Below are 24,040 nucleotides of genomic sequence, written 5' to 3'. Positions count from 1 at the left end.
AATCACTGCTTCTTTTCCCCCTTTTTTTTTTTTGCTGAGGAAGATTAACCCTGAGCTAACATCTGTTACCAGTCTTCCTCTTCTTTTGCTCGAGGAAGATTAGCCCTGAGCTAATGTCTGTGCCAGGTTTCCTCTATTTTGTATGTGGGTTGCCACCACAGCATGGCTGATTAGCGGTGTAGGTCCGCATTCAGGATAGGAACCTGCAAATCCAGGCCACCAAAGCGGAGCACACTGAACTTAACCACTACACCATCTGGCCAGACCCCACTGCTTCTTTCTTAAAAGCAATATCATTTCAATAAAAATCTGGATTGATCTTCTCAACTGGCTTTCTCTAATCATTCAAATTCATTTTTCACTATCAATCCCTAGATTTGTTCTAAAATAAGATTAAATTTTAAATGTGGTCCAGGGAATATAACAGGCACAAAGTATAAAGGGTCATTCTAAAGCAAATATGCAGGTGTCCACTAAGGAACTAATTTATGAAAAATTAAAGCATAATTTAAATGATAATGATGATAATGAGAATAAAAATATGAACAACTATCTTTACGTAACGCTTACCACATACCAGGCACTATGTTAAGGGCTTAACCTATCTAGGTTGAACCATATGAAAATGGCGATTTCATAAGGGTTAATCTAATATATTTTCTCATTTAATCTCTACAACCACCTCAATAAGAAGAGTACTATATTGGGCCGGCCCCGTGGCTTAGCGGTTAAGTGCGCGCTCTCCGCTGCTGGTGGCCCGGGTTCGGATCCCGGGCGCACACCGACGCACCACTTCTCCCACCATGCTGAGGCCGTGTCCCATATACTGCAACTAGAAGGATGTGCAACTATGACATACAACTATCTACTGGGGCTTTGGGGGGCAAAATAAAAATAAATAAATAAATAAATAAATAAAGAAGAGTACTATAATTATCCCTATTTTGCAGATAAGACAACTAAAATTTAGAGGACTTAACCTGATCAAGTTAAGGAACTAGGAAATAGTAGAAGTGGGACTAAAGCCTAGATGTAAACCCACAGCCCAAACTCCCATTACCTACTATAGTTTCAGCAACCTCTGTATCTTGAAAAACTAACAGGATGAGGGTGTAGGTACTCAAGTACTCTCATACGTTGCTCAAGGCCACTAGGTAGACATTTGTGCAGGTTGTACCCTCACCAAGGACCCAGCAAGGTAATCAAATGAGGCTGAGACCCAGCCCATCCTTCACTACCCAAACTGTGGCCCTGGTGCAGGATGCCATCTACTCTGAAGAAGGAGATTATCTCACTCAAACAACATTGCTATACTGGCTAACAGTGGTCCTGATGCAGCTGGCATTAAAAGACTTAAAAGAGATATATATTCTTTGATCCAGAAATTTCACTTTAAGGAATTTATTCTAAGAAAATAATCAAGGATGTACATAAAATTTATGCTATAAAGATATTCACCAGCGTTAGAGGAAAAAACTAAAAAATCTATTATGTCCAACAATAGGGTATTAGCTATTATAGTACATCTATATGATTAAAATAATGTGGTAGAAATATATTAACTCATAACCTTTTCACAAAATACTTCATGAATGATGTTTATAAAAATTATATTTTCATTTTAGAAAAAATATTATGCATGTATGTACTTCACATATAATACATCTGTGTGTGTGTGAGAGAGAACACTAGGTAATGGGATTACAGGTTACTTTAATTTTCTTCTTTGTTTTTATCTTCATAAATTTTTCTTATATGACATATAATAAAAAGTCAAAAAGAAGCTAAACAAACAACAAAAACTACTAAAGACAAATGTCCTAATGTAAAGCTTAAGAAATGTTAGATACCAAGTGCAGAGACATAAAATTGTATTCTGTCTCTCAACTTGGAATTAGGATATGTGATTTACCGTGATCTAAATCTAGACAAGAAATACCTAATTTCGTGTGGAAATGAGAAATCCAGATCATTCTGACACATGGCCTGAGTCGAGAACCACTGCCCATAAATACAGACATAAAGCAGAAACTGTATCCTAAATATCTTTAGATAACTGAAACTTAAATGAATTTTTTAAATTAAAAGCATCTTACTTGTATATCACCTGTTGAAGAAACAGAATCCTCAATAGAGTGAGAAAGAGAACAATGGCCCCTGTCAGCTGGGCACTGGCCTGGCACTATCAGCTAGGCTTTGGTGTACTCATGTTATACATAAACAATTTTACAGAACACTAACCTCAGAAAAGACCACTCCGTGACCTTGATGACTCAAAATAAAAACAACCACTCTGTAATCATCTCTGAACACAGACAAAAGCATGAACACTGTCCTAACCACAAAAATAACCAAATATAATCCTATCCTGGATAATGAATGACTGCTGCTTCTTTACCCATCACAGCTTTAGCTTTGCTCCATTTTTCTTGCCTTGCAGGTTCTTAAAATACCTAATCACAAAATTATTCCCATTTCCTAAGAGCATCCAATCCACTGCAAAGCCCTACTTCCTTAAATTCTCCCCAAAATCACTTAACACAAGCTCAAATCCCATACGGCTCCCCATGATACTGAAGAGGTTCAGAACAGGCCTCCAGGATGTGCGACTGTGGCAGGTGGAATATTTGGAGCTAAAGGCAATCAAGACCCTGTGGGCTCGAGAAATTTTTACTTCTTCTTTAAAAAATTTAAATTGGGGACCTTGTCCATAATACAAGTTACTACCAGAAATAAATTTTTATGACTTCTCTGTATGGCAGGGCAAACCTCTAATTACTGAATATCTGCTCTTCTTATCGTCTTGTGAATTACCCTTCTCCCCTCTGAAGCCTCAGGCCCTCTCCCCTTCCTTAGCTCAAGATGGCATATATACCTCATTTTACCTTTTTGTCCCTGATCCTCTCCTTCGTGTGGGGTCTCCGACTCTCTCATGTATATGGGTCCCTGTACATATGCAATTAAATTTGATTTTTTCCCATTAATCTGTCTCATGTCAATTTTATTCTTAGACCAGCCAGAAGAGCCTAGCAGGGTAGAGCAAAATTTCTTCCTCCCCCACAAGATATATTCTCCCTTGTTACAATGAATCCATAAATGCATCTTGTTTAACTACAGATATGTTTCTGGCAGTCTTTCCTGAAGGGTGTACTAAAAAAGTTGGGACTATAGACTTGAGTACAGGGTAGAATTAGGAGTAAAAAAATAAAATTACATAAAAATACCTACAATGTATAGAAAGATAATGTCTACCTAAAGGAGTTATTTTTTTTGGTGAGGAAGGTTAGCTTTGAGCTAACACCTGTTGCCAATTCTCCTCTTTTTGCTGAGGAAGATTGGCCCTGAGCTAACATCTGTGCCTATCTTCCTCTATTTTATATGTGGGACACTTGCCACAGCATGGCTTGATAAGCAGTGCGTTGGTCCACTCCTGGGATCTGAATCATGAACCCCAAGCTGCCAAAGCAGAGCATGCAAACTTAACCATCACACCACTGAGCCGGCCCCTAAAGGGGTCTTTTGATAAGTAAATTTATCCTATAATGAGTTCCCACAAAGTTGAAATTCCCAGTGTTTAGCAGCACTAGTGATGTTGACTAAACAAATAACTTTTTTACTTTTTGTGTGTGAGGAAGATCAGCCCTGAGCTAACATCCGTGCTAATCCTCCTCTTTTTGCTGAGGAAGACCAGCTCTGAGCTAACATCTATTGCCAATCCTCCTCCTTTTTTTTCCCCCCAAAGCCCCAGTAGATAGTTGTATGTCATAGTTGCACATCCTTCTAGTTGCCGTATGTGGGACGCGGCCTCAGCATGGCCAGAGAAGCGGTGCGTTGGTGCACGCCCGGGATCCGAACCCGGGCTGTCAGTAGCGGGGCGCGCGCACTTAACCGCTAAGCCACGGGGCTGGCCCAACAAATAACTGTTATATTAAATTCTCAGTTACTCAGTTTTCCATCACACCTGAACAAAATAACAATTTAAGTATAAAAAGTGAAAGGTAAATGCAGAAATTAAACCCTGAACATGATAACTAGGATACTAAAATCCTCTAATTTAAGTAGATTATCTAATTTAATAAGTTAATTTAATAATTATATTTAATATTTAAGTATATTAGTTCCTCATCAAGAAGTTTCTAAATACAATAATATGCCATTAAAATTAATTCATCTATCTGAAACATGGGCATGCTTTAGTATTTAAACTTTAAACTATCCTCTCAGTGGTCACCAAAGTGAACCTGCCCAGTGCGTCCTTACCTCCTGGGTCCTTATCTGGATTATACTCTAAAGCATTGCTACAGATGAGGTCAATATCTTTCAGAAAATCCTTAGCAGTCAGGTAATTATGCTTATCAATTTTAGTTATTACTGTTGATAAATCCATTGGTTCCTTGATTACTTCAAGATAATCTGAAACCTAAAACAAACAGGATATTTTAACGAAAATTACTTCTGGTATTTCATATGATCTACTCATAAAAACACAAAATGAAACCACAGTTATTTAAAAATTAAATATCTAAGAAATAATTACAGATAAGGATAAAATTTTAGAGCAATTTATGCTACTAAAGTTACTACGTCATACTTTCCATGAAAAGCTTCAGTTTCAAGTCATATCTAAGTCAACTCCGAAATGTTTTTCATCTTGAAATATGAAACCAATTGTGTCAGTTTTTTTTTTTAATCCTTTAGACATACCTGAGAAAAGAATGTATGGGTAAAAGCACCCAATTAGCATCAATAAATGTTACCTCAAGAAGATTTTTTTTAAAGGAATTTTTTTTTTAATAAAAATAGATTTTTCTTATTACTAGAGAAGTTCTCTGGTAAATCCCTTAAAAATCTTTAAACAAAAAAATTTTCTTTCTTTTTCAGTTTTATAGAGTGAATTGTTTCATGGAAAGTGTTTTCTGCTCCTTTGGAGTCATTACAAACTTTTTTTTTTTTTTTTGGTGAGGAAGATTGGCCCTGATCTAATACCTGTTGCCAATCTTCCTCTTTTTGCTTGAGGAAGATGGTCCCTGAGCTAACATCTATGCCAGTCTTCCTCTGTTTTGCACATGGGATGCCGCCACAGCATGGCTTAATAAGCAGTGTACAGGTCTGCACCCAGGATCTGAACCCACGAACCCTAGGCCGCCAAAGCAGAGCATGCAAACCCAACCACTACACCACCAGGCCAGCCCCAACAAACATTTTGAGTCAATTATATAACAAAAATTAGTACTGCTTTTGTGACTAGTCAAAGATTCACTGGACTCGTCCCTAAATAAATCTACAAGCAAAATACATTTTGCTCTATGTGCTGATTTTCTGAGAGATAACCCAAAATAGGAGATATTACGTCATGATTTGCCAAATAAATTGTATGTTTTATATTGCTTGACCAATAAGAAAGCTCTACCAACCTATATATCTATTGCTTTCCCCACCACAAATCTCAAACCAAATAATTAGGTCTGATATAAAAGCACGTGCTTAGAAACGTCTCATCAGTCCAGGACCAAATTCTGGGGATAAGGTAATTTCTGCTCTGTGAAACTAAAGGGTCGTTTCCTCCATCGCTAATGGCACTGACACTTTGATATATATTTTTTTCAGAACATTCTTTTTTTAATTTTTCTTTTAATTTATCTTTTTGTGTGTGTGTGTGAGGCAGACTAGCCCTGACCTAACATCCAATGCCAATCCTCTTCTTTTTGCTGAGGAAGATTGGCCCTGAGCTAAGATCTGTGCCCACCTTCCTCTACTTTTATATGGGACGCCGCCACAGCATGGCTTGATAAGCGGTGCGTCAGTGCGCATCCGGGATCCAAACCTGAGAACCCTGGGCCGCCAAAGCAGAGTGCCCACAGCTCACACTTAACCACTGCACCACCGGGCTGGCCCCTTGATATTTTTTAAATTACATACATAAATGCACATATATATATTTTATATACTTTTTTAAATTTTAGGTAGGTGTGTGCATATTTTAATTTACTTTTCAACCTCTAGGAGCTGAAAAGTCAGTCTACTCCTTATAGGGGAGGTAGTGGAGCTATACTGGACAAGCAATAGTTCAGAAGATATTAGTTGGATTCTTGGCTCTGGCACTTGGCACACCTTGTATACGTGCAGAAAAGGTTTTATAAACTGTAAAGCACTACAAAAATTTACATTACTAAAGACTATAAAATTTTAGCACCTATGTTTAATTTTAAATTCCACATTTATTTTCTAAACTTTTGTTTTCTTTGCAGTCTGCTTTGCAATTTGATCAAGTTTTTAGTCATTTCAAATTCATTATTTGTATATAAATTTCTGTGTTTTAGGTTATCTAAATGTTATCTTGTTGTCCCTTCTCTATCCTTCCCAGAGACTCCTATGTTTTTAGCTTTAAGAGCAGATAAAGAACCAGTAGCAGAATGAACCTGAGAAGAAAGAACAAAAGAGGAAACAAGAGAAAACATAACCCTTAAATAAAAGTTTTATCTGATCAACGTTTTCTATGCCCTTCCACTGCCTTACCCTCATTTATAAAACTTTTACTCTTATCACAGATGGCATTTGAAATCTGACAATCTCTTCTGGTTAGAAAGAAAGAGAGTTTTCCCTGGCAAAGGCAAAACTGGTCTACTCCCAGCATGGGAGGTTGACTTGCGGGGAGGCCCTTATCAATCAACTGTCAGAGTCTCATAGCCAATTTGAAATAAACATTCAAAACAATCTTTAAAGTAGGCTGATAGTTTTAAGATTATCTGAAAATACCATGAGGAAAAAAAACGCTCCACAAATATAAAATGATAAATTAATTGCAAAAGCAAATTAGGCAAGTCCTGTCATTCCAATGGAAAAGGATATAAGGTAGCCGTGATGTAACGTAAAGAATGTGGGCTTTGAATTTTAAAAAACTTTTGAGTCTTGGCTATGTCACTTGCCAATGAGCCTCAGTTTCCTCAGCTACAACATAAGAAAAATAATAACGACCTTGCGAGGTTGTTAAAAAGGATCAAACGGAGAAAACTATGTATTGTGGATAAAAATAAAAGTATAGATAGTCCGTTTCTTCCAAAAAGGGGCGAAACAGATATTTTCAGACTTGCCCAGGGAAAAAACCGTAATGCTAGCTCATTCTTCCTAGTCATAGATGAGGTAATGGTTCCAAAGGAATCTGCTCAGGTCCTAAAGTACAGATTTCATAATGAGGACGCAACATTAAACTTCGAATCATTTCATAATTCAAATTTTAAAAAAAGATAAAAAAAATTAAAACTAAAAACACTAAAGCTGTTCAAACATGGAGTCTGAACTATAAGGCAGCAGCCAGAAAGACTGCACTGTGTTCATCCACACACTATATTACTCCAGGATAAAAAAAGCAACAACAACAAAATTTAATCTACAGTATTACAGTAGATTCCAAATGGAAAATTTCTTTTCTCATCATCACAAACCATGCTCCCACAAGGACACAAAACAATACACATAAAAAGTGAGAAATTTTCCACTGGGAGCAGAGAAAATTCTTGAAGAAAAAAATAATTTTAGCTGCATAGGATGTGCTTAACTTCAAACAGCATCTTAGTCATAGGCATTCCCAAAATATGAGAGACAAATTTCAGGTTTCTTAGTCACCTCTTTCAACAAGGTACACATAATTTGAAAAATGCCAATATTAATTGGTATTGATTGGTTAATACCAATATACTTTTTGAGAGCAGGATTTATCCTGGAATAAAAATAGTCTAGTATGGACATTTCACTAACAGAACTTTTAATTCTCTTCTTAAACTGAAGAGTAAGAGATCACAAAGATCAATACTACTTAAGAGGACATATACAAATTGGTCACTAATTTCATCCAAAAGTCATCAGATGTTTGCTGATGACATTGGTAGTAATCACATGGATTAAAATTTTACAGGCTAGGGGTAATATTCATCCATGCCTTTGCTTTTTTTCCTTCCAAAAAAAGATGTCAATATTTTTTTCTTTTAGCCAGTTCAACTTCACTGTTTGCACACTACTGAAACAAGACCTCTTCAATATCCACCGGTTTGCTGAAGATGTGAAAGCGTTTATCTGTGGCCAGCCTCTTGGTTACATCCCTGAGAAACAATCTCAACTCTCTTAAAGTGTTTTCCTCCTGGTCCTCCATCCGGATTTTTTCTGATTCTGATAACTGACGAGGTGGAGAAGGTAGTGCAAGAGGAAGCACTTCCATAGCACAAAGACCTAAAGAAAATAGAAGAAAATGTTAAGATTCCAACATGGCAGGGCCAGGACCTCAATTACTTTTCCGGCATTCTCTCAAAATGTTCTTTTAAGAAAAGGAGAACTCCAAATAGATGTGAACCACACAAATCCAGCAAGTAAAAATTTGAATGGAAACCAAAAGTACGTTAGAGAATAGCTTTACTTTACAAAATAACTCACAATAGGACTCCTTTAATGGGCAAATGATATGATTTTAAATAATCTGAGTTTGAAATATTATTTATATACAACTGACGAGAAATATTTCAAATCAACATAAATATCTTCAGGTGAAGTAGTGTATACTGATTTGCTTAAGTCAACCTTGTTTAAAAACTGCTTCTCAAAACAGAGTTACCTTATATAAGAAAGGGAAATGGGCAAGTAACAATTCTTTGATCCTTCCCATTTCCAAAAAACTCTGATTTTAGACAAGTCTCCTATCTTCGTATTCTTAGTACAACACAGTAGGGATAATGAATGGTATTTGCAGGGAGGAAAAAAAAAAAAAAGGTTTTTTTGGGAACTAAAAGTTCCTAAAGTTTTTAGGAACTAAAAAAAGAATCCCAAAGACATAGAAAAAGATGGAAAACCCTGTCAAAAGTGTTATATGTAAAATCTATGGTATTCACTATCTACCCTAAAACAAACAAAAAATCTTCTTAAAAGGTAAAGTATTAAGTTTCCTAATCATAACGTTCTCTAATTCCTTAAAAGATTTTCTCGGTATCACACTGAAGCTCAGGATTAAAATTCTAAGGATTATTGCTGATTTCTAAACAGCCCCTAAGATGAAAAATGAAAGCAACTCAAAAAGAAAAAGAATTATGTTAATCTTTAACACAGAAAATTCAGATCTATGGGACTAAAATATATCCAGGAGCATGCAAGATATCTTATTAAAATGAATCACTTTAATAATGAAATATTTTAAATACTGTTATTTAGATTAACAGCAGGCAACAATCAATAATCAAGTGTAACTTCCATATTAAATCTCCCAAGGTTTCTGGGAGAAAAAACGCACAACTGTAGCCATTTGATTGGTGTTCATTTTTTAAAAACTGAGAAAATGTGGAAAGAAGTCACTAAAGGACAACAAAATTACTAAAGTGTTGGATAATATAACCACCAAAAAACAAAGAAGCAGAATGAACATGGGAAAGCAAGGACTTGGCAGGGACCGGAAATGTATTTAACATCTGACAGGAACAGCTAAAAAAAAAACATAAAAGATACAACCGGGAGAAAGAGGCTTAAAATTTTTTAACAAACAGGATTGCTATTTTCTAGAAAAGGCTGAAAGACTAAGCAAGGGGATCTTATCTTCTGTGAATCTTTAAGATTAGGAAAAGAAACTCTTTTGAGTGACTTAGAAATGCAGTCCTTACTTAAGTCAGGGGACTGAAATCTGACAAATTCTGAGGCTCCTCTTAACGCTATACGCCTAAATCCAAGAAAACTCTACTGCTTAAAACAAAGCCATGATAGATTTCCAAGTGCCTAGCATAAGATATCTAACATAACAGGTGCTCAATAAATATCTGAAAAATTAATCAATAAATAAAATAAACCAGAAAAGGCAAATGTTCTCATCAGCTTTTGGCCCATCAAACCTACCCGGCCCGCAAAGTAATCACCAAAACACCTGACAGTTCAAGGCTTCAGTACTTAAAGTGACTAAAACAGAGCAGAAAGAAGACTTTTTTTCTTTGACTTTTTGAGACTCAGAATGTGAAATGTACCAGAGCATCTGAATTGAAGTGATAAGAATACTTCATTAACAGTCACCTATTAGTAAAGCTTTAACAATGAGGCTGTACTTCCCAATCTCCTCAAGTCAGGCGAACACAATGGCCACTTCCACATCTGTCCATCTAAAGATAAACAGAATCTGAAAAACTGTCTTCATTTCCACAAAGAAATGGTTAAAAATAAAGACTCCAAAAAAGGGCATTTCTTAACTACCCACCCCCACCCCAAATTTTCCTAAATGTTTTAGGAACTTTACCAGTGTGTTTCCTTCGTGGTGGAGCCATTGATGCCTGATTGAGAATCAATTCTTGGAAAAATTTTCTTCTGTCTTCTTCAATAGGTCTTTGAATATACAAGACCTCTTCGTACTGTATTCTAAAGATACATTTAACCTACACACATACACATACACAAAGACATTAAATATAGAGAGAATTAAAAGCTTACATTTATACCAAATTACAATTTCTTCAACTTCTAGTACAATTTTCAATGTTCATTGAACATTCATACAGGATAAGGGTTAACCCAGTCCTAGGCTATGTTGTTGAGAGGTTCAACTTCATGGACTAAACAAGAATGGAAGGATGATCCAGTTGACCAAGCCATTAATAAACTACACTATGTCTAGGAGAGTCAGCAGATAATAACAGAAAGGAAAGCTGACTGCAATAGTCAGATGGCAACAGTCTCAAAGGGCTTTTGCATAAGAGCTGAAAAGTAATCATCTGGAATCTACAAAAGAGAGCTGGAAAGATGCTAACAACATTACCTTCTTGTAGCTGTTTCTGTGTACTTCCTAGCCACTGACTTCCCTTCCTGGGCTATTTCCATACTAAGTCTATTTCACTGTATCCTCTGGAATCCTGGTTTCACTGCAGATAAACTATACCTTCAGTCTCTTCACAGAATGCTCCACAACAACACTATCTTCCATGTAAACTCCCAAGTAAAATTAAGCCAATCATCCTAGTATCCCTCAGTTCCTTCCAGCTGGTGATTACCTACCTCTCCTTTGTTCATCTGCTCTATGCAGACTTTGACCCCAGATGTCCCCCTTGCAAGATATGCTGTTTAAATCCTTTTTACATCATCCACATTTGCCTACACACTTTAATTTATATGTTTTTCTAGAAGTTCTGTTTTTCACTTCTAGACACCAAACTCCCTGAGAACAGAGACCATTTCTTATTCATTTGTTCTCCTATACCTACCACCGTGCCTGGTACATGGTAATGCGTAATAAGCATGTACTGAATGAGTAAAGCTTGTGATTTTGTTCCCCAGCCCACATCAAACTGGAAACTGCAAATAAAAAAGGGAAAAGGTCACTAATATGGAAAGAAGTACCAACCATGACAGTGTGGAAATACCTGGATTAAAATTCAAGACATCCGATCTGTAGCCCAAATTTAGCCACACATTTGTGGGAAACTTTGGGTAATCCATTCAGTTTGTAACGTCTAACCATTTACTGAAATGAAGACTATGAATTGAAGACTACGAATTTCATAAATATCACTTCAACCAATCTTTATAACAATGAGGTACGTAGGACTCCCTCATTTTACAGGTGAGGAAACCTGGTCTTGGAAAGGTTTAAGTAATTGGTTTAAGGTCACAAAGTGAATAAACAGAGAAGACTAGATTATGTAATCTCTAAAGGTCTTTTCCAGCTCTAAATTCTAAGAGAAGATACAATCAATGAAAAGTAGACATCAGAATTCAAAATTTGGATGGGGAATTATTTACCTCCCCTCAAAGCCAAATCCTTTAAGAATTTATAAAATTTCACCTTGTGTCCTTATTTTTTTAGTAGACTACCTTCATGTAAAAGTCCCTCCAACCCTTTGATCTCTGCTTCACTAGCCCTTCTTCGAAAGTTCTGGCAAGTAAATTTACCACTGAATACCCACTATGTGCCAAATACCATGCCAGACACTGCAGTTATAAACTTGAAGAAAATATGCTTACTTCCTGCCTTCAAGGATCTTAGGAGTCTCATAAGAAAGCTTTAAGATACCACGCCATAAGTGTCATAACAGAGGTATAGAGAAACATACAGGAGACGATGCAAGGGGTAGGGGTGAAGAGGCATTAGATAAGATATAGCAGAAATAGCTAACATTAACTGGGTCTTGAAAAATAAACAGAACACAATACCCTAGAAGTACCAGGATTTTATTCAAGGGTAGCAAAAACATTTAATTTCAGTTTTAAATATTCTTCCTTCTGATCATTTTTCAACATTGTGTTGAACTTTGTGAATACAAAAGCATACCAAGAGTAAATCCACAATAATCCCCTGACATTCCTGCCAAGTTATTACCAACAGCTTGGAATCTATCATTTTATAAATAGGCTAAATTATTTTTCTTTAAATTTACTCCTAACTTTATCTTCTGACACTCCCAGTCTCAAACTTCATGCTGCAACAAGACAAGTCTCGTATAATTTCCTGAACAAATTGTGCTCTCCTTCACATTGGTTCACAGGGGTCTTTATACATTTTATTCATTTTTTCCTAAGCCATCTTTTAACTCTCCACTCAAGCCAATGCTTTCTGGGTGATGCTTTCTCTGACCTTCCCAGATACACTTAGGCACACCTTCTAATATCTCTCATTAAACTTTTTTAAGTTCAATGATTTTCAGTAATTCAGTTGTGCAACCATCACAAATCAGTTTTAGAACATTTCCACTACCTCCAAAAAGTTCCCTCATGTCCATCATAGTCAATCCCCACTCACACTCCAAGCCCAACAACCACTGCTGTCTCTAGAGATTTGCCTCTTCTAGAAATTGCGTATCACACAATAGTCTTTTATGTCTAGCTTCTCTCACTTAGCATAATACATTGAGGTTCATCCACATTGGAGAATATCAATAGTTCGTTCCATATATTGCTAACTAGTATTTCACTGTATGTACATACACCATTTTGTTTCACCAATCACCAATTAATGAATACTTAGGTTGTTTCCATATTATGAATAATAATAGTAGGAACATTCACATACAAGTCTTTGTGTGAACGTTTGTATTTCTCTTGTGTAGTTACCTAGGAGTGGAAATGCTGAGTCATATCATAAGTTTATGTCTAATGTTTTAAGAACTGCCAACTTTTTCAAAGCGGCTACACCATTTTACAACTCCACCAGTATACAAAGACTCCAGTTTCTCCATATCCTTGTCAATACTTGGTATCGTCTGCCTTTTTGATTATAGCTATTCTAGTGGTGTGCACTGGTATCTCATTCCTGAATGATTAATGATACTGAGAATCTTTTCTCGTGCTTATTAGCCCGAGAGTATATATATTCTTTGGTGAAATGTCTGTTCAAATCTTTAGCCCATTTTTAAATTGTAGTCTTCTTTTTAATTATGGTAAAATAACCATAAAACTTTCCATTTTAACCATTTTAATTATACAGCCTGGGGCAGTAAGTATATTCAACATAGTTGTGTAACCATCACTACCATCTATCTCCAGAACTTCTTCATCCTTCCGAACTGAAACTCAGTACCCTTAAGCACAAATTCCCCACACTCTCCCTTTCCCCAGGCCCTGGCAACCACCATTCTACTTTCTACCTCCATGAATCTGACTAATCTAGGGACCTCATATAAGAGGAATCATATACTATTTGTCCTTTTGTGATTGGCTTATTTCACTTAGCATAAAGTCTTCAAGGTTTATCCATGTTGTAGCATGTGTCAAAATTTCCTTCCTTTTTAAAGCTAAATAATATTACACTGTATATATATGCCACATTTTGTTTATCCATTCATCTGTTGAGGGACACTTGTGTTGTTTCTATCTTTTAGCTATTGTGAATAATGCTGCTATGAACATGAGCATACAAATATCTGTTTGAATCCCTGTTTTCACTTCTTTTGGGTATATACTCAGAAGTAGAATTGCTGGATTGTATGGTAATTCTGTTTAATTTTTTAAGGAATCACCATACCATTTATTTTCAACAGAGGCTGCACAATTTTTCATTCCCACCAGTAACACACAAGGGTTCCAAATTCTTCACATCCTGACCAACACCTGTTATTTTCTGTTTTTATGATAACAGCCACCCTAATGCGTACGAACTTGTACCTCATTGTGGTTTTGATTTCCATTTCCCTAATGATTAGTGATGTTCAGCATCTTTTCGTGTGCTTATTGGCCCTTTGAGTATCTTCTTTGGAGAAAAGTCTATTCAAGTACCTTGCCCATTTTTGAATCGGGTTATTTGTTTTGTTGTTATTGTTGAGTTGTAGGATATCAATCCCTTATCAGATAAATGCTTTGCAAATTTTTTCTCCCATTCTGTGGACTGCCTTTTCACTCTGCTGATAGTGCCCTTTGATGCATAAAAGTTTTTAATTTTGATGAAGTCCAATTTATCTATTTTTTCTTTTGTTGTCTGTACTTTTGGTGTCATATCCAAGAAATCATTGCCAAATCCAATGTTATGGAGCTTTTCCCCTATATTTTCTTCTAAGAGTTTTATAGTTTTAGGTCTTATGTTTAGTTCTTTGATGGATTTTGAGTTAATTTTTGCATATGGCGTAAGATAAGGATCCAACTTCATTTTTTTTTGTATGTAGATATCCAGTTTTCCCAGCACCATTTGTTGAAAAGACTATCCTTTCCCCAATGAATGGTCTTCACACTCTTGTTGAAAATCATTTGATGTAGTCTTATTATTATGATGAAAGAGCTCTTAATACATTCTAGATATATGTCTTATCAGTTATGTAATTTGATATATTTGAAATATTTTTTCCCAGTCTGTAGCTTGTTTCTTCATTTTCTTAATGGTCTCTTTTAAAGAGTAAAAGTTTTTAATTTTGATAAAGTTCCCTTTATCAATTTTTTCCTTTATGGATCATATTTGTTTGTTTGGTTTTTTCTGCGGAAGATTCGCCCTGAGCTTACATCTGATGTCAATCTTCCTCTTTTTTGCCTGAGGAAAATCTGCCCTGAGCTAACATCTGTGCCAATCTTCCTCTACTTTGTATGTGGGTTGCAGCCACAGCAGGCCACCAACGAGCGGTAGGTCCACACCTGGGAACTGAACCCGGGGCCGCCAAAGCAGAGCGCACCAAACTTAACCACTAGGCCACGGGACTGGCCCTGGGTCATGCTTTTATCTATTATACTATTACAGCACTTCTGATAGCATATTATTTTTTCCAGGTCTCTCTTCCCTCTCAACTTTAAATTCTTGGAGAAGAGTGGCTATCTTTTTGTTTTTCACCTGTTTTATTCATTCATTCATTCATTCATTCAACAAAGCTTTACTGTACTAGAAATATGTATGTGTATATATGTACCTATGTATGAATATTGTGTGTATGTATACATACAAAAACTGTGTTAGGCAGTTAGATATTGTGAATTGAAGAGTGAAGAAAATAGATACTGATCTGCTGTAAACAAATTCAGATGTACACTGCATGGCAGAGAATAGGTACTTAATACATTTTTGATGAATGAACAACGGTCTTAACTTGATGAATATAAAACTCCATTTCCCTGACCACTCATCAGCCTAAGCATCACAATATCCAGAAAGTGTCTCTCCACAGTCTTAGAGAGTACAGGGCATTATAAGTGCATGATCTTTGGAATCAGACAAACCTGGGTTCAAATCCTTACTCTGCCATACCGGCCATGAGACCCTAGCCAAGATACTTTACGCCTGCTGGCCTCAAGTTCTTTATGTGTCTAACAGGAAAACAATAACTACTTTTCTTATTGGACAGCTAAAAAACTTATGTTAGATAATATTATAATTGGCTCATATAGTACCTGGCACATAATTGCATAAATGGCGGCAATTTTTTTGTTAGCAAAATCTTTTTGTTTTACCTCATTTATCAAAATGTTAGAGTTGTTAGCCCCCAGTTTTGAAGGTAGAGTTCATGCAACCTCTGTAATAGGGAAAATTAATGGTTTAAGAATTGAAGATCTCTTGGGCCGGCCCCGTGGCTTAGCGGTTAAGTGCGCGCCCTCCGCTGCTGGCGGCCCGGGTTCGGATCCTGGGCGCGCATCGATGCACCGCTTCTCCAGCCATGCTGAGGCCGCGTCCCACATACAGCAACTAGAAGGATGTGCAACTATGACATACAACTATCTACCGGGGCTTTGGGGGAAAAATAAATTAATTAAAAAAAAAAAAAAAAAAGAATTGAAGATCTCAAAGAGAAAAGGTGTGGAAAACAAGGTCAGAAATGAACCTAAGAGCTTTCATGAATAAAATTTGCTTTCCTCAAAGCAAAATAGGTAAACAATCCATTAAATAAAAATAAACATTAATGTTTTACATGGCTTAAAATAGTAATAATTAATGTTCATTTACTATCCCTTTTTTAATTAAAAAACACTTGCAAGGATCTCTTTCCTCTTAAATTTTAAGAATCATATAATTGTTTTTATGACCAAAAAATTAACAGTAGGATATTTCTCTTGTATATATGATCATTCATCTGAGTTTTCAACGCCCCTACTTGATTTTTCTACTTAAGTTATTGACTTTTACCTCCCAGGTCCCACCATAAACTGAGAAACACAAAATGACATGAATTACTGAGATCACACACGCCCGGGATCCGAACCTGAGAACCCCGGGCTGCCGAAGCGAAGCGCGTGCACTTAACCACTAACGCCACCGGGCTGGCCCCTGGATTCTCATTTCTGCTTCTGCATTCAATCTGTTACAATATTCTGTTCTGATTGAAGTACATGAAAAAAAACTATATTCAAGCAGATATGAAGTTGGAAAAAGAGGAATGTGCCAAACCCCTGAAAGTCTTGTGGGGCCCACATGCCCCACACTTTGAAAACAGCTAATCTAGAACAAATGATTTCCAAATTTTTTTGACCAAACACTTCATTAGTAAAAAATTTGAAAATATTCCCTCCAGTATATGCATATTTATTTAACTATTCTATTAATATTATTATTTCTATTATAAAACATATACACACAAAATATTTAAGATAATATGAAAAATAAAAATGAATAGAAGTTCTAGTGTTTTTCTCAATATCCCAATGCACTGTCTCGAGTACAGTTTATTTACTGTTACTATAAATAAACTCTTATGATAGTTTATCTACTTTGGGGACTAGTAGATTAGGAGAGAGATATACACAAAGAATCACTTACAAGAGAATGTTAAAAGGGCTCTAGAAGATGAGATTTGTCATTCTGTTCCACAGAAAGAAAGCAGTTTTATATTCCTAATAAAACATTAGTCCCATAGTGACTAATTCTTTTTTGGTTTTGTTCTATTTTTAAAAACTGAATAGAGAACATTTTCATTTCTGAGTTTACTTTCCGCTAAGAACAGCAGCATTTATTACAGAAGATTTAGAAAATACAGATAAGAAAATCAAAATTACTATAATCTTAATACCTCAAGATAATTGCTATTAATATTTCTGTTAATAGTTATATATATATAAAACTATATAACTAATATACAGATATTTCTATATAAACTGGGATAATACCATATATACTGATTTATTACCTACATTTTTTAACAATATATTCAAATATCTTTTCATGACATTAAATATTTTCTACATCAATATTTTTAATGGTCTCGTTTCACAGAATTTAGATAGTTTCTATTCTATGAAAACAGGCTATGATAAATACTCTTGTACTTTTTGTGCTCTTTTTGCTGCATATCTTTCTGTTTGTCCATGAAAAACTCTTTGGATAATTACGTATAAATACTGAGCTAAAATGTATGTACAGATTTAAATCTATTACCATGGATTTCCCTGGAGATAGTTTATTTAACCATTTTTTATATTTGCCTATTTGATAGGTTAAAATATGTATCTTACTGTTATTTTGACTTATCCATCATATTTTCTTAAATACACTGTAGTAACCAGCCATTTCTTTCAGAATCACTTAGTTTTCTGCTACCCACTGTCCCCTTCATTTCTTCCATAGATCTGGCACCTTGCTAACCTACAATTACTTGGTTTGCAACTCTCTCTGCTTCTCCTTCATTCACCAAATATTTATCAATATGTGCTAAGTATTATTCACTATTACCTCAGTTTGTGAGCTAAACAAAGCAAGCATTCTAATGGCAAAGCTGAAATTAAAATGAAAGGCTTGGGGGTGGAGGAGGATTTCCTAAGAACAATTAGTATAAAACATGTTATGTAATCAGTAGATTGAGAGAATTTCCATAATCTTCACCCCAAAAATGTGAATATCCATGATACCTTTAGTAGCTACTTGGTTAATAAAGGCAAAGGAGAAAGAAGAAAACGGGGTTTTCAAAAGGAGCTGAAATTTCAGGATTCAATGCTAGTAAATTTTTAATATTTTAACTACTAATTAACACAGCATTCTACTAAACTTTATTGCCCCCATGATAAAAAACATTCTGATTAATGGTCTTCAAATAATATTACAACCTGAGTAACCAAAAATGAATTATTCTACATTTAACATACTTTTCTTACAAGAGCAGTAAGTATTACAAATCCACTTTAGCAAGACAGCTAACAAGTGCTAAAACAGAACAAAAGAACTCAGTAAACAACTATCTTAATCATAAAATTCTACATAATCAAGATTCATATTATAAAATTTTAAATGTGTAAATCTTCTATATGAACTACGTCACCTGGGCAAAATATTTCTAAGTATTTCTAAAAGATTATTTCAAGTCCTACTAAGCTCAGGGTATTAAAACAATTTTTTAAAAATCAATTTCACTCACATGAGCTGATCTACTACTTGTTTCTGAAACAACTGTGATTTTACTTTTGATTCTAATATATTAAATATGAGTTGGGTTTGAACTCAAAAGCTAAATATCAGATTTGAAAAATACACACAGTAGTAATAATATTCAACCTAACATGATGCTACCAATGAAAGAACTGAAAGGTCACATCCCACCAAATAATCTAACGGATGATAAGGATGGGAAGGATGATTACAATGCAACTGACAATGATACAGCTACAGTCTTCTTAGTAGGTGCTACGTATACGTCGGGTTCTGGTCTGAGCATGAATTATCTCAATCTTCACAACAACGCTGAGGAATATATCACTATTATACCAAAAAAGAAACTGAGGCTTAAAACTTTAATTAACTTTATTAAATCACACAGCTAATAAATGGTACAACCAAGGCATGAACTTTGACAGTATTGATTTAATAGTAATTAAAATGTGTCAAATTTACAAGGTCAACTATTGTAAAACAATATAATAAAGAAAGATAAATATTTTAATCAGTTCTTACCTCTTCAGGCAGCTCACTGTACATGGTTTCAGAGGTAGACAATAAAAATATAGGTGAAAATGATGGTATATCTTGTAGTAATGTCAGAAAAGTTGCTCTCACAGTTTCACTGACAGCTTCCCACCAATCACCAATGTGAGGCATGTAAACAATACTAGGTACTGTTCTTCGAGCTTCACGAAAAATCTAATTAAAGAAAGAACTGTCATTAAAAATCCAAATTGATATTATTCTGAAGTCTACTCAGTAAACCCCAAATACATGAAATGTGTCAGGCCTGTTACTGTAATTATTGTCAGCCCAAATATTAAGTTGTTCAAGATATGATGCATAAGCCTTATATACAGCTTCTATCTACCCTTGCCCCACCTAAAAAAAAGAAATTTTTTGCCATTTTATTATTCCTATTCAGTATATATTAGTAGTATAAAGGTATCAAATTGCTCCACTTATCTATCATGTAAAGATAATAAAGCAAAATATCACTATAAAATTGCTGCAAATAAAGAGATAAACATGCACCCATATGTCACCCGTGTCAGAGTGATATCAGTAAGCACAAAGAAGAAAAGACATAGTTTACATGTTTGTGTACATTGCCTAAAATCACTCAACATATGGATTAATAAATATTTTAACCAAGATGTACCACCCTAGAGCTTAAAATTAATGAGCTACCTGTTGCACCACTTGTTTACCTCCCATTACCTTAAGTCAATCTCCATAAAATAATCACAAAATACCCCTACATCTCTAAAAAGCAATAAATAAATTAGCAGAAAGCTATGAGACACTCGCATTGTCAGAAAATACAAAATAAAGTTTCCTCAGGTGTTAAAAAAGGGTCCTAACCATAGTTTCAGTCGCACTCTGCCAACACATGCCAATAAGGACCAGGTTGGCTATTAGTAAGCTGCCAAGCAGAACTACTGCCCTTTACGGATATGTCAACAACAGCTCAAAAGGCCATCAACAAATTCTCGCAGGTTAATATGACATCTCTTCAATACTTTTAACAAGTGTAGGAATAAGTTTAAAAATCTGACTTTCTTCAACTTAACTTGAAAATTCTATTTCTAAAATTCTCTATTTTCCCTTATTATAAACACGTTTCAGTTAACCTGTGTAATGTGCAAGACATAGAATTAAGAATCTAATATTTTAAATGATTAGGATTATCACAATGCTCCTAAGAATCTAAAGGTTTATTTTTCTTTAAGGAGTAAGCCTACCACTTGCATGAATCTTTCAAATATTGCATTTTATACAGCTTTAAACCTCCTGTGTAAAATAAAACATATTGCCAATTTAATAATACACCAGATCAAAAATGTGCAAATGAAATTTTCCCCAAAATTGGAAATGTAGATGTTATGATCACTCACATCAAAAGTAATATTTGCTCCTTCCCTTTCTTTAATACTTGCATATCCACCAATCCAGAACAGTTGTACAGTACAACTCCTTCAGGATTCTCAAATTTTGACCTTTTCTGCAAACACGAACCCTCTTATCCTGGATCTTGAAAATCCAAGGATTATTGTTTTCCAAAGTTCTTGTAGAAGATTCATAAGAGAAAAATAAGCATAAATATTGGCAAAAGGAAGGAACCACACAGGAGCACAAAGGCAAGTGAGGCATTTGATTTCAAAAAAAATTATTACATGCCACCCAAATCAGGCATGGTATGTGGAAGACAGTGACCGGCGCCTTTTGTCGCTTTCCAACTCCCACTCTGTGCTGGTAAAACTAGGGAGAGTCAGCAAGGAAAGAAAGATGATTATACGAAAAAGACTAACAAGCTATACAGCTTACTGAGAAACCTCACAAAACTAACCACCTAATTCAGCCATGCAAGTTCCCACATGCCCAGGGAGAAATGAGAAAACATGCCTTTACAAAAAATGAAATTTTGCCTTTCACTCCAGTACTTGTAGGTTAGGTTTTCTAGGAATATGTGTTGAGAACATCTAGCTGCTAACTAGTATCAAAGAGTATGGGCAAAGCAACAGAAGGTTAAGTGATAATAAAAACTTAACAGAGCCAAAAGTTAAAGAATGCAGTACTATAGGTGTTTTAAACTTATTTGCAAGGCTGAACTAGACATATAAGCATCATCAACTCTAAAAAGAGTTGAGGGTCCTTTCCTATTTCCTTGCTCTTTTCATCCAATCCCCACAAAACTAACAAATTGAACATGATATTCTATTGACCTATTGACCCTTTTATTTCCAAAGACTTAGGAAAAATATCTTTATTAGTAGAATTTTTTTAAATTATATTTTAAAACCTAGAGGAGAAAAAACCAGAGAAAAAGAAAACGTCAAAGACAATACAGAAAAATAAAAAGGCGTAGGCTTTCTGGTCCATGAATGTATAACTACCCAATTGAGAATTAACCTAACTACATGCAATACCAATATCCAGGGAATATTTTCGAAATTTTTCTCCTAAGCCTTTAAAGGAAAGACATCCTTAATGTATACAAAAATTTAAAAGCATTACTAGAACAAATTTTCTTTTTAATTCCCTACTCCATGTTATCTCAGAATATTAAAATAAACGTTCATATTTTCTTTAAATATATAGCCAATCTGTTCTAATTCTCCAGTTTTTGTAATGAAAATTCAAAAAGAAGCGAGTCTGAGAACAGCATTTAAAAATTCAGAAAAAAAAGTTTAATCCTATTGTGATTTTTCTATAATGTAAAAACAGCTCTTCAGCAGTTTGCTGGTTAACTTTCAAAGTTGAAGAATAAGATAACACTCTGTGAAATCAATTAATCAGATAATTCAGAGTAGAAAAATAAAGCCTAGTTTTAGTGAAGCGGCAACTGTCTTGGGAACAAGTGATGCCATTTGATAACTAGAAAAATACTCACCTACAGGGTGTCTTGGATTGGTGGATGTGCAAGGTGTAGTAGAAAACAGAAAAACTGTTATAGAGAAAAAAAGACAGTAGGCCAAATTACTGAACCAACCGTTTCAAAATACCTCTGACATGACCAGCACTCTTGCACAAATAAAATGAACAAACACCAGTGTACGTGAACTGTTCATTTTGATTCTTTAAACAATATAGTCTATTTCCTCTGGCCTCTTCTTGCCCCAGACATCATGGTCCCTTATATAGATAAATTTTCTTTTAAGTTTATTTAAAAAACAAGTCACAAACGACTTCCTCTGAAAAAGATATGAAAGGCAAAACTCAGGCCATTGAAGTTATCCATACAAGGAAGCACTAATAATATAAATTGTGCCTATATTTACAAGAATTCTTATCATCTCAAAAGCTAAACTTTCAAGTCAGTACTTTAGCTGACAAATTAAAATGTTCAGTGCATAAAAATTTACTGTATTTTAAAAATTACGAATATACAGCCATAACAAGCCATTCTCTTCAGAAACTGAAAACTAGAATAATTTTAAACCCCAATGTGAATGAAGCAGAAAGCTCCAAGCCAGTACGGCTTTTACTTTCCTAAAGGGATGTATATAAGAAAAAGGGAAACAATTTTTTGTCATCAATAAACTTCCAGAATTTGTCTTGGTCATGTTCCAGTATTATGAATGTGCTAAAATTATAAGACATAGGTAAAAGAAAAATCTTGGGGGCTAAAATATTCTCAATTTTTATAAAAACAAAAAAGTACCATTAAAATAAGTTTAACTCCTGATACCACGCTATCACAAAATATTAAAATAATATATCTGCATTACCAATAACCTTATTCAATATACATCACTTTACTCCATTTATATTCTATTTACCTAAGATTTATTGAGCATCTTTGTGAAAAGAGGCACTGTCTGGGATCTGAGGATTCAGGATTCAAGAAATAAGGTGCCCAATTTCTTTACAAGCATACAAAATCAGCCTGTTATAAAGCACAACTATACTAGAATTTCTGAATGAAGATTGTAATACAAATCCACATTTTATGAAAATTAAATCATCCAAATTCCTTTTCTGATATCTTCATTGCCTAAAAACTTCAGGAATTTCAGTAAATATGACACACTCCGGACTAGGATAATTTAATTTGTTTACAACTCAAAAAAACATTTTTTTTGTTGCTGTGGTAAAGCACAGAAACCCATGTGCACAAACACAAGAGCATCCAAAGTATACACAGACTGCTGTGGAGAAACCCAAAAACCCTTATGCGCAAACACGAGAGCATCCAAAGTACACACACAGGTAAGTAAATTACTTCCTTATTGCTATTTAACCAAAAAGGATTTCCCCTAAGAATTTCCAGAAACAATTTCTTTCTAGGGAAAAAAAATACTTAAATTTTCACCAAAAAACAAAACAAAACACCTTATTGACCATTTGAAATTATTCATAACACCATATAGTACCCAAACTCCAAAGCTCTTGACGGACTATATATTTATCAATTCAATCATACTTCTGTATTAACGAAAAATATAAAATACAACACATTCATCAATTCTTTTTTTCCTAAATCAATGGTAGAAGTAATACAAGAGGCAAAAAAATACATTTGAAGATGTCAGAAAAGGGGAATCATAGTTTTTGCTTTTTTTTTTTAAGAATGTTAACACAGATAAGTTTTTTTACTACAGAAATTAAGATCTCTTGCCTTATCGCAGGGCTCAGTAATTACTTGTGAACCTAATAGAGCAACCATAAATCTTCCAGGCTATAACAAGGTTTTCCATTCTCCTTCCAAAGCCTTTAGAAGACTATGAAATGCTCAGTAACATACACACACATACACAC

The 24,040-nt window shown here is 34.9% G+C and overlaps 1 protein-coding gene across 3 annotated transcripts in view; it reads right to left on the bottom strand.

Moving 5' to 3' along the window:
- The window catches only part of ATAD2B (ATPase family AAA domain containing 2B), a 153,295-nt gene that overhangs the window by 24,992 nt on the left and 104,263 nt on the right, over nucleotides 1-24,040 (bottom strand). For 2 of the 3 annotated variants that reach the window (XM_058551717.1, XM_058551718.1), the window contains exons 19-22: nucleotides 19,292-19,477; nucleotides 10,256-10,391; nucleotides 8,027-8,223; nucleotides 4,261-4,420 (exon numbers count right to left, since the gene is read on the bottom strand). In XM_058551717.1, the coding sequence (XP_058407700.1) occupies nucleotides 4,261-4,420; nucleotides 8,027-8,223; nucleotides 10,256-10,391; nucleotides 19,292-19,477 (679 nt within the window). The remainder of the gene's footprint in view (nucleotides 1-4,260; nucleotides 4,421-8,026; nucleotides 8,224-10,255; nucleotides 10,392-19,291; nucleotides 19,478-24,040) is intronic. The other variant, XM_058551719.1, reaches the window with a different exon arrangement.

This window comes from Diceros bicornis, chromosome 12 (assembly GCF_020826845.1).
Source record: "Diceros bicornis minor isolate mBicDic1 chromosome 12, mDicBic1.mat.cur, whole genome shotgun sequence".
NCBI classification, from domain to species: Eukaryota; Metazoa; Chordata; class Mammalia; order Perissodactyla; family Rhinocerotidae; genus Diceros; species Diceros bicornis.
Note: the sequence above shows the minus strand (reverse complement) of the source record. Positions and strands in the feature narration are given on the sequence as shown.